A 12,739-nucleotide genomic window follows, 5' to 3' on the forward strand; every position below is an offset into this window, starting at 1 on the left:
TCGCCAACCTGATAGGTCCTGAACTGTCATCTAGGCTTCAACCTCTGTCCCATCGACGAGATGTTGCATCCCTCTGCCTGTTCTACAAATACTTTAATGGTGAATGCTCTGACGAACTGCAAACACTTGTACCTCCCCGACATAACTACCCCCGACAAACCCGACAAGCTACTAAGTCTCATCCCTTTACAGTGGAGATCCCTAGGTGCAAGAAAGCCTTTTACTCCAATAGTTTCTTCCCCAGAACTGCGGGTCTTTGGAACTCCCTTCCGGGATTCTGCTTTCCCAACTGCAATGATATGCAGAAGTTCAAGTGTAATGTTAACAAACATCTTTCTACTCTTCTCCCTTCATAATGACCCCGCTAATTAATTCCCTAATAGTAGCCCCCTGCTTCAAAGTGGCACTGTGCCTTGTTTGGGGTGAAAATTGAATAAAAAAAAAAAAAAAGATTCAAGGAAGGTAGGGAGTCTGTGAGGGATGATATCTATAGTCCAGATTTTTCCCCTGTGACTTTTACTTATTCCTTTAGCTCAAGGAAAACATTAGAGACTGTCGTTATGAGACAATTGAGGAGATGAAAGATACTGTGACGAGGGTTATTGACACGCTCACACAAGAGGCTTCCGGAAGTTGTGGAGGCTTCCGGAAGTTGTGGAGGCTTCTGGAAGTTGTGGAGGCTTCCGGAAGTTGTCAAAACGTTACAAGTGCATTGCAGGCGGAGGAGATTACTTCGAAGGGGACTTGAGTTTCATGCGTGTACTATCAATAAAAATGCCCATACGAAAATAGTCTGGAAACTTATTGATGGCACCTCGTAAAACACTTCTGGTGCAAGATATGGGGAAAACTTCAAGACCATGACAGAAATGTCATTATCAAATATTCTTACAAAAGTAAAGACACTTATTATTTTTAATTTTACCTGAAGATTATTTTTTAAGTTATGTTCAATCCAACAGTCGTCATTTTGCTTTCAGGCTGCATTATAATACTAGAAAGTCCAATCTCCCAGGCTATATCTTTTCCATGAGAAGGAGCTAGTTTATTGTTGAGGTGCCTCCACCAGGGAAATCTCGATGGTGTTGTTCAGGCATTTTTGTAGGCTGGAGTGTGCTTATCTAAGTGGATTGGCTTTTCAAAATCACGCCTGACCTTATGTCAAACCTTTTGGCAAGGAGGTGAATAATGTGTTACAGGTTATGAATTTGTGAATACAACAAAATACAGTCAATAGTTGTTGTTGGTGTTGCGATGTCGTTCACCCTGGTCAGTTTCAGCTGACTTATTCTATAGCCTGCATTAAATTTTGTATCATTGCGGCTCATGTACAGCGGTCTTTATCAAGGTTACTCGAGATGGTTATCCCATCACGATTTAACCGTCACCTGCACATCTGACAGTCCAGCTAGGTACTTCTCCTTGATGGTTGTTGTCCAGGCTCTTGCCACCCATATAAAACCACGCTATAAGCCACATATCCAAACCATTGAAGATAATGCCGAAACAGGAAACATAGCAGGGATTTAAGATTAGGGTGGATCCATGTAAAATAAATAATGGCAGTGGTTGTGACCCAACAGGTCAATTATACGGTTTGTTCTGATATAAAAACAAAGTCAGTGCACAAAAATGAATAAAAGAAGTCAACCCATTAAATATGCATTAAAATTTATTTTATTTTATTTTATTACTTAACAAAATGGCGCAAAAAATTGCATTCAATTTTTTGATAATTAAAAAAAACGTTAGGTATTTTTGTTGTTATCTAATAGGCACCATTTTGTTCTTTTATTGTTTGATATCTGAAGTTTTAATCAAACATGGCCGCCTATAATATGCAATATCACTCCCATGAAGCGTATAAACGTACGTGATGGCAATAACGTAGAATATTTTAATCGTTACGTAATAGGGGCCATTTTCTTTTATAGTTTGATATCTATATAATTTTTTTATCTAACATGGCCGCCTATAATAAGCAACAATATGGCCATAAAGCGCACAGAAAAAAAAGGTATCGGCCATTTTGTGGACCTTATTCAAGATATAAATACATGAGGGTCTTCATCGAGTTTTCCTTGAGTTCGGGTATGGCTATCGTCTTGGCAATGTTGGTTTAGAAAAGAGTGTTGTTACGCTTCTTGATGTAAGAGGCGATTTTCGGATGGGCAGCAACGCGAGTTCTCAGGGCCGCAATCTTGGGATAAGCCTTTAAGAGGTTGGCGTTGTCCAAGAGAGGATTCTCCAAGGCAGCGTAGCACATCATATCGCAGAACAGCATCTAAAAATAAAATAGCGAGACCCATTTATTATATAAAAAGCAGTTTTCATTTGTGTGTCCAACTAAAAGTCAGAAACTACGCAAGGCACACCCACAACAGAATATGAACACGTTTCTTTATATTCATATGGGGGTGGGTCAAGTCAACTTCTATCTATTCCTCTCCCTTCCTGTAGAACTAAAAACTGTGCCTAAAACTTAATTTAAATTCCATGATCAAAGTTTCTTTCCATAGCACTGCTCATTTGTGGAACACAATATTAGGGTGCTTTCCATCTGACTATAACAGGGGTATTTTTAATTCTAAAAGTGAGCAAATTCCTGTTGAGAGTTCCTTTTTAAATAAACACAAAACACTTGTCTATCCACAACCGTTATCAACAACTTCCCCCACTCTCAGTCTGTGCCTAAATTTAAATGCAAATTCCATGAATAAAGCTTCTTTCCTGGAACTACCCGCCTGTGGAATTCTGTTCCGCTGACCTTCTTTCCAACTAACTACAACATGATAGTTTTCAAGTCCAATGTAAACAAATTCTTGATGAGTCGTCTCCTTAAATAATCTAATTTTACCAAACTTCTATCACTAACAATCACTACATTGTTGTCGTGGTGACCATCGTACACTCATTGACCTTTATCCTCGAGTGGTCTTTGGGCCTTGATAAATATTGCCTCCTTCGGAAAAAACAAAACAAAAACAAACTAACAAATGCTACCCAAGTTCCACCAATGCAAATAATCACAGAGTTGTTTTACCGGCCATCTGACCCTCATTAAACAATATCTTCGATTGGCCTTTGAGTCTTGATAAGTGGTGATCCCCCCTAGTAAAAAAAAAACCCACTTCAGTGATCTAACGTGTGTCACCATGATTATATGGTATATGATTTAAAGAGAATTAATATTACAACATGAGTCAGATGTAAAAATGAATGTTATACTATTTAGATGTGGCTATGTTATGTTAGGGCTAGCGTGTTAAATTTTCATGCAAGGTTAAAAATTAAGTAGAGTGAAAGTTTTCGAGTAGAAGTCGTAAGAGCTACACATACTGGCAGTAACTTCACAGGGACAGAAAATCACATGTGTGACGTGGCGAATGAGAAGATAAAATCTTCTTTTCAAATAAATCACCATGTTATGTTTTTTTGTGGTTTGAAATGCTACCAAAGGTAATATAAGTTACTCTTCTGTTATTAAACGTCTTAAAATAATCTAATTCTACCCAATTTTCTGATCTAACGTGTGTCATCGTGATTATGTTGTATATGATTTAAAGAGAATTAATATTACAACACAATTTTGATGTAAAAATGATTGCTATACTATTTAGATGCGGCTATGTTATGTTAGGGTTAGGGTGTTAAATTTTCATGCAAGGTTAAAAATTAGGTAGAGTGAAATTTTTCAAGTGGAAGTCATAAGAGCTAAACGTACTGGCAGTAAAGTCACAGGGACAGAAAACCACTAGTCTGACGTGGCGAATGGGAAGATAGACTCTTCTTTTCAACTAAATCTCCAGATACAGCAATTATGTTTCTGTGATTTGAAATGCTACCAAATGTAAGATAAGTTACACTTCTATGATTGAACGCCTTAGAAATTTGGTACAAACCTGTTTTTTTTTTTGTGTGCAGCCTGTAGGTTTGTAGAGCAGTCAAAAAGAATGAAAAAAAAAGAAAAATATTTTTTTTCTTTATATGCTTGCGATATTGTCACTTAATATGCAAATGAGATACTTCCGGTTTGAAATAAAAAGCCTGATTTTTTTAGAGAGTGATTTTGGATTTGGATTTGGATGTTGGATAACAAGTCTTGTCAGCAGTGCGTCGTGAGTTGAGACTTTTTGACAACAGTCCATCGTGTTTTAGAATTAAGAGCTTTTGACAGCAGAATCTCGAGTTTTGGAGTTGAGTTTTTGATAGCAGAGCGTCAAGTTTTGGAGTAACGTGTTTTTAACAGCATTGTCGAATTTGGAGTAGCGATTTTTAACAGCAATATGTCGGATTTAATCCAGAAATTGTTACTTGGAAGCAAAGTGTAGTTAACAATCCATCAAGGCAACACTTGATTGTTTTAACTTCAGTTTCGATATTTGTTACTCCCCTCACCATGTGATATATATGAAAGTACTCATGTAAGTAGCGATTAAGCTCGCCAGCGTAAATTTTGGCAAGAGACACATTAGTACATGTCATGATAATCTAATAACAAACGAAATTGTACCCAAGGACGAGTGGTACGATTTAAAGCAGAAGACGCACTAGACAAAACATATAGTAAAATGATGCAGTGATTATAATGACGTTACGTTTTTCAAGCGCGAGGAAAAAAAGCATTCCAATGCAAAACATATCTAAGAACACTGCCAGACACAAAAAGTACCTTCATATGAAATTTCGTAAAAATCGATCCAGCCGTTTTTGAGTCCATAGGAACAAGTCACTAACACACACACACACACACACACACACACACACACACACAGAATCAGTTCTTTTCATAGAATAGTAAAGATAGAAATCACCACAGGTTTGCATAAAAGCGCGAGAGACGAAATCGGACAAGTTTATCCGATTCAAACATTCAAGGGCGGACATGAAGTTTTTATTTGGAGTAAAATTAAATTGTAGTGGTTGTCCAGAATATCCTCCATATTAAAAAAAAAACCCATAACAAAAATCTTTACAGTCCACGTACCCGAGGCAGAACGAATGTATCATATTCCAAAATTTATGCAAATTGATTAAGTAGTTTTATTTGTATAAAAAAAAATTTTTAACGATTTATAGCGATTAATGGGAAATCGTAGGCATAACAAGGCTTATTTCGCAAGTTAAAATATTTATTGAGTGATTTCATTTTACTTCTTCAAGATGGGGACGAGTGACAGTCCTATCTCGCCTACTCGTAAAATTTGATTTCGTGGTTAAAAATAAAACTACTAAATCAATTGACGTGAATTTTGGAATATGATATCAAAGAGATTCTTTTTGTTAAATTTTTGTTTTTTATTATGGGGAAAATTCTAAAGAAGAATCTAAATTGTTTAAGACTTTAATTTCTTAATTTTTGCTGAAGAAAATCGGAATCTAATAAAAAGTTAGCATTGCAGTGATTGTATGCTAGTTTGGAATAAGCAACCATCTTACCTGTTCGCCAATGAACCAGCCATTTCCACCTTTGTTGGCTTCAAGAGTTTTCTCCAAATAAGGAAGAACACGCAGACACGTGTTTGCGTATCTCTGCTGGAACTCGGTCTGAAACGAAAAGAAAACAATAATGATAATATATATTAGCAGGGAGACCTGATGATTGAATGATGATCAACGAATGTTTCACACTCCCATATTTTTATTGTCATCGCCCATTTTTAAATAAAATCCATCGATTGCCTGCTCTAGTTGGGGACACACCGCGGTGCACCGGGAGGAAGCTATACATGCCTCACCGCAGTGATTTGATTCACAGTACAATTATCCTACCCAAGAAATAAGGTACTTATACAGTATAGCACCCATATGAAAAACAAAGGAAATCTTACTTGCGACGTACATAAAAGTAATCAAAACCGAACATCATGTAATATATTCGAGTAGTATGACATTTGTATAAGAAATAAGGTGCTTCTTCACTATAGCACCCTGATGTAAAAACAAATTCTCACCTGTGACATACGGAAAAGTTAGCACAACAGAAAATTATGTAAAATTATCGAGTAGTTTCATCTATATCTTAGAAATGGCGTACTTGTACATTATCCTACTCAAGAAATAAGTTACTTGTGCAGTATAGTACTCATAAAAAAACAAAGAAAATCCTACCTGTGATGTGCATAAAAGTTATTAAAACCGAAAATCGCGTTATATATTCGGGTATTATGACTTTTAAATGAGAAATAAGGTGCTTCACTATGGTATCCAGATAAAAAAAACAAACACATTCTTATTCTAGACTCACAGAAAATTCAGCACAACAGAAATTTTCTTAAAAGTATCGAGTTCTTTCATTTTAAAATTAGAAAGAAAGGTACTTGTACATCATAGTACTCATATGAAAACAAAGAACTTCTTACCTGTGACGTACATAAGTTATCAAAACTGAAAATATGACATTTATAGAAGAAATAAGGTGCTTCTCCACTATAGCACTCTGATGTAAAAACAAACAAACTCTTATCTGTGACATAGAGAAAAGTTAGCACGACAGAAAATTATGTAAATTATTTTAAATATGTGTTTACATTACCTGCCCTAGGTAAGAATTTTTTTTTTTCATATACGTGTTGTATATTTCCTGTCTTAGGGAACGTACAATTATTTCATACATGTAATATCCGTCCTAGGGTAAGTAAAATATTCTTTTGCTCAAGATGGCAAATGATACATAGACATCAAAAATTCCTCTGTCTTTATGGCATTTCGAATTTTACTGTGTTTATATAATTGAAAATTCAGTAATCTTTCACATACCAATAAGTTTTAAGTCAAAATGAGATGACTTAAACTGTAAGCTTCAAAATTACCATATTTCATAATTGAGCATTCATATATTGTTTTAACAAAATCAAGACATCAAGGAATCGATTGATAGCAATAAATAGTGTATTTCATCGTTAATTACAATTGTTTCAAGACTATCCGGAAAAATTCAAACATTATGTTGTTTGAAAATTTTAACAAAAACAGCCTTTCTTCAGACGTATTGAATAAAAACACTTTAACAATAAAACATTATGGAAACCATTTCCCTTATAGGGAAAAGAAAACAAACGAAAACATTTTTCCTATATCTTATCCTTGCAAAGTATTTATATATCTGACAAATTCAAACATTACAAACAAAAATTTCTTGTATCCTGTGATGTTGTACTTGATTCCCAAGGAATTCAACTGCTTCTCAAAATCATTTGGAATTGATCCAAGCGCACCTATGATCATTGGCACGATAGAAGTTTTCTTATTCCACAACCTAGCAATAGTAATCACACATGCCATCATCAAAGATTTCTCTTGGAGAAAAACTTGTGGTGTTCTCTGAAGTCTGGGTGACAAGTCTCCCCAGTAGTCTCCGCCTATTTCGATAATCTTTACAAAAGAATTTGCGTTATCACAACAGCCGCTTACCATTGATTCCTCGTTGGTAAGCGACTATTGGCCTTCATTGGAAAGGTCTCAGTTCTCTCTGCACTCATGCAGCGGAGGTCTAGCTAGCGCTTTCTCTCTTCGGTCTTTCCATCCTACTTGACCCTCTTCACTTATTTGGTGTGGTACCAGTTTATGGTTGCATATACACACACAAAAGGGGGAGCGCAGGGGCACATGGTGTACCTTACAATTATAGGGCAGGTAATGTAAAGCACATATTTAAAACATTATGTCGTTTGAAAATTTTCACAAGGAAAACCTTTCGTCATACGTATAGAATAAAGAAAACTTTGACAATAGACAGGGAAAATATTTTACCATCCTTCCGTATATATTATTATAGAGTTAATGTTCTATCGATTTTTATGTATTATAAAGTTGCGATTTCAAAAATAAAAAATATAATTATATGACTTAAGTGCAATCAGCTATAATCGAAACCGAAACCAAGATTATGAAGAATTCTTAGTAAAATTATTTATAAAACATTAAATGACTTGAGTGCCATCAGCTATAATCGAAACCGAAACCGAAACCAAGATTATGAAGAATTCTTAGTAAAATTATTTATAAAACATTAAATGACTTGAGTGCTATCAGGTATAATCGAAACCGAAACCGAAACCGAAACCAAAACTTATGAAAAATACTTGATAAAAATTATTTATTACAAGAAATGTAAGCACATAACAATTAAGCGGCCCGGGTGTAAGCATGGCACAGAAAATAACAAACACGCTATCGTATTAATATATAGATAAATAACAAAAGATCTTAATATATAGATAAATAACTAAAAATCTTAATATATAGATAAATAACTAAAAATCTTAATATATAGATAAATAACTACAAGTGTTATAGCTCTTTAAAAAAAACACTAAGTTAACGGAAAAAAAACAGCGTCTCGAAGTTATTTATATCGGTAACAAAAACAAAACGGCAACAAATTTTTCATATATATGTATATATATATATATATATATGTATATATATATATATATATATATATATATATATATATATATATATATATATATATATATATAACCAAACAGATAAAATGTTAATAAAAAAATAAAACACATATTTGCTCTGCAATAGTATTGAGCACTCTTTTCAGGGTTTTACTAATTACCAGTTTTACCAAATATATAGATATATATATATGTATATTTGGTAAAACTGCTAATTAGTAAAACCCTGAAAAGAGTGCTCAATATATGTATATATATATACATATATATATATATATATATATATATATATATATATATATGTATACATATATATATAGATAGATAGATAGATAGATATATAGATAGATAGATAGATAGATAGAGAGAGAGAGAGAGAGAGAGAGAGAATCATGTTTTTGTTTTTGCGATACGTCTTGAATGAATTTAGTTATTTACGAAAGTGAATTTTTACCTAAATGCAAGTTGGGAATAATTTTCCCTTTAACTAATTTGGTACCCCAAATGGGGAGTGGCATATATATTATTTTTAAAATATAATTATCCACTGACACGTGTTTCGTCGCCCAACTCGCTTCTTACCATGGGGTCCCGATTTCGAATCTCGCTAGATTCAGCCACTCTGATGAGTTGTAGACGACGAAACACGTGTCAGTGGATAATTATATTTTTAAAATAATATATATGCCGCTCCCCATTTGGATGTACCAAATTGGTTAAAGGGAAAATTATTCCAAACTCGCATTTAGGTAAAAATGCACTTTCGTAAATAATTGAATACATTCAAGACGTATCGCAAAAAAACAAAAAACAAATAACACCTATATATATATATATATATATATATATATATATATATATATATATATATATATGTGTGTGTGTGTGTGTGTGTGTGTGTGTGTGTGTGTGTGTGTGTGTGTGTGTAGATGTGTATATGATTCTGGACATCTCTAATAGTCTCATAAAAATGCCCAGTATATTTGTGTTGACCTTAATTTTAAACACCTCACAGTATCACAAGAATAAAAATATTTTCAAAAGAAAAAAAAATGCTCACCTTTTTGGCAGCATCCTTTTCATTAAACATGCTCATGTAATCATTGAAGAGCTCGAAGAGGCTGTCGCAAATAGCATCGACCTTCAACATATCCAAGCTGTTCTTTCCGTGGAAACCTGAATTAATAAAAAAAATGACTTATTTGGATTCTTCGGACAACTATTATCATGTTGTTTGTTGTTTGCACAACGTTTCCACCGATGTAACCTCCAATGTTCTCCAGGTGCATCTTTTGAAATGAGGATCGATAATTTTTATTATTGGGATGATTTGGACTGCTATTCTTTTCTTGGGTGCTATTTTTACAATATTTTGGCCGATTTAACCTCCAACGTTCTTCAGGGACATCTTTTGAAATGAGGATCGATAATTTTTATTATTGGGATGATTTGGACTGCTATTCTTTTCTTGGGTGCTATTTTTACAATATTTCGGCCGATGTAACCCCCAACGTTCTTCAGGGGCATCTTTTGAAATGAGGATCGATAATTTTTATTATTGGGATGATTTGGACTGCTATTCTTTTCTTGGGTTCTATTTTTACAATATTTTGGCCGATGTAACCCCCAACGTTCTTCAGGGGCATCTTTTGAGAAGAGGTTCGGTAATTTTTATTATTGGGATGATTTGGACTGCTATTCTTTTCTTGGGTTCTATTTTTACAATATTTCGGCCGATGTAACCCCCAACGTTCTTCAGGGACATCTTTTGAAATGAGGATCGATAATTTTTATTATTGGGATGATTTGGACTGCTATTCTTTTCTTGGGTTCTATTTTTACAATATTTTGGCCGATGTAACCCCCAACGTTCTTCAGGGGCATCTTTTGAAATGAGGATCGATAATTTTTATTATTGGGATGATTTGGACTGTTATTCTTTTCTTGGGTTCTATTTTTACAATATTTCGGCCGATGTAACCCCCAACGTTCTTCAGGGACATCTTTTGAGATGAGGATCGATAATTTTTATTATTGGGATGATTTGGACTGCTATTCTTTTCTTGGGTTCTATTTTTACAATATTTTGGCCGATGTAACCCCCAACGTTCTTCAGGGACATCTTTTGAAATGAGGATCGATAATTTTTATTATTGGGATGATTTGGACTGCTATTCTTTTCTTGGGTGCTATTTTTACAATATTTCGGCCGATGTAACCCCCAACGTTCTTCAGGGACATCTTTTGAGATGAGGATCGATAATTTTTATTATTGGGATGATTTGGACTGCTATTCTTTTCTTGGGTGCTATTTTTACAATATTTTGGCCGATGTAACCCCCAACGTTCTTCAGGGGCATCTTTTGAAATGAGGATCGATAATTTTTATTATTGGGATGATTTGGACTGCTATTCTTTTCTTGGGTGCTATTTTTACAATATTTTGGCCGATGTAACCCCCAACGTTCTTCAGGGGCATCTTTTGAAATGAGGATCGATAATTTTTATTATTGGGATGATTTGGACTGCTATTCTTTTCTTGGGTTCTATTTTTACAATATTTCGGCCGATGTAACCCCCAACGTTCTTCAGGGACATCTTTTGAGATGAGGATCGATAATTTTTATTATTGGGATGATTTGGACTGCTATTCTTTTCTTGGGTGCTATTTTTACAATATTTTGGCCGATGTAACCCCCAACGTTCTTCAGGGGCATCTTTTGAGATGAGGATCGATAATTTTTATTATTGGGATGATTTGGACTGCTATTCTTTTCTTGGGTGCTATTTTTACAATATTTCGGCCCATGTAACCCCCAACGTTCTTCAGGGACATCTTTTGAGATGAGGATCGATAATTTTTATTATTGGGATGATTTGGACTGCTATTCTTTTCTTGGGTGCTATTTTTACAATATTTTGGCCGATGTAACCCCCAACGTTCTTCAGGGACATCTTTTGAGATGAGGATCGATAATTTTTATTATTGGGATGATTTGGACTGCTATTCTTTTCTTGGGTGCTATTTTTACAATATTTCGGCCGATGTAACCCCCAACGTTCTTCAGGGACATCTTTTGAGATGAGGATCGATAATTTTTATTATTGGGATGATTTGGACTGCTATTCTTTTCTTGGGTGCTATTTTTACAATATTTCGGCCGATGTAACCCCCAACGTTCTTCAGGGACATCTTTTGAGATGAGGATCGATAATTTTTATTATTGGGATGATTTGGACTGCTATTCTTTTCTTGGGTGCTATTTTTACAATATTTTGGCCGATGTAACCCCCAACGTTCTTCAGGGACATCTTTTGAGATGAGGATCGATAATTTTTATTATTGGGATGATTTGGACTGCTATTCTTTTCTTGGGTGCTATTTTTACAATATTTTGGCCGATGTAACCCCCAACGTTCTTCAGGGACATCTTTTGAGATGAGGATCGATAATTTTTATTATTGGGATGATTTGGACTGCTATTCTTTTCTTGGGTTCTATTTTTACAATATTTTGGCCGATGTAACCCCCAACGTTCTTCAGGGACATCTTTTGAAATGAGGATCGATAATTTTTATTATTGGGATGATTTGGACTGCTATTCTTTTCTTGGGTGCTATTTTTACAATATTTCGGCCGATGTAACCCCCAACGTTCTTCAGGGGCATCTTTTGAAATGAGGATCGATAATTTTTATTATTGGGATGATTTGGACTGCTATTCTTTTCTTGGGTGCTATTTTTACAATATTTTGGCCGATGTAACCCCCAACGTTCTTCAGGGGCATCTTTTGAAATGAGGATCGATAATTTTTATTATTGGGATGATTTGGACTGCTATTCTTTTCTTGGGTTCTATTTTTACAATATTTCGGCCGATGTAACCCCCAACGTTCTTCAGGGACATCTTTTGAGATGAGGATCGATAATTTTTATTATTGGGATGATTTGGACTGCTATTCTTTTCTTGGGTGCTATTTTTACAATATTTTGGCCGATGTAACCCCCAACGTTCTTCAGGGGCATCTTTTGAGATGAGGATCGATAATTTTTATTATTGGGATGATTTGGACTGCTATTCTTTTCTTGGGTGCTATTTTTACAATATTTCGGCCGATGTAACCCCCAACGTTCTTCAGGGACATCTTTTGAGATGAGGATCGATAATTTTTATTATTGGGATGATTTGGACTGCTATTCTTTTCTTGGGTGCTATTTTTACAATATTTTGGCCGATGTAACCCCCAACGTTCTTCAGGGACATCTTTTGAGATGAGGATCGATAATTTTTATTATTGGGATGATTTGGACTGCTATTCTTTTCTTGG

The 12,739-nt window shown here is 34.8% G+C and overlaps 1 protein-coding gene across 1 annotated transcript in view; it reads right to left on the minus strand.

Annotated features, from left to right (window-relative positions):
* Positions 1-12,739, minus strand: part of LOC145265306 (uncharacterized) — a 121,925-nt gene that overhangs the window by 86,788 nt on the left and 22,398 nt on the right. The window contains exons 3-5 of the mRNA XM_080121081.1: positions 9,472-9,587; positions 5,440-5,547; positions 2,127-2,284 (exon numbers count right to left, since the gene is read on the minus strand). Of these exons, the coding sequence (XP_079977207.1) occupies positions 2,127-2,284; positions 5,440-5,547; positions 9,472-9,587 (382 nt within the window). The remainder of the gene's footprint in view (positions 1-2,126; positions 2,285-5,439; positions 5,548-9,471; positions 9,588-12,739) is intronic.

Source organism: Euprymna scolopes, chromosome 40 (genome assembly GCF_053919585.1).
Source record: "Euprymna scolopes isolate OS-2025 chromosome 40, ASM5391958v1, whole genome shotgun sequence".
NCBI lineage: Eukaryota > Metazoa > Mollusca > Cephalopoda > Sepiida > Sepiolidae > Euprymna > Euprymna scolopes.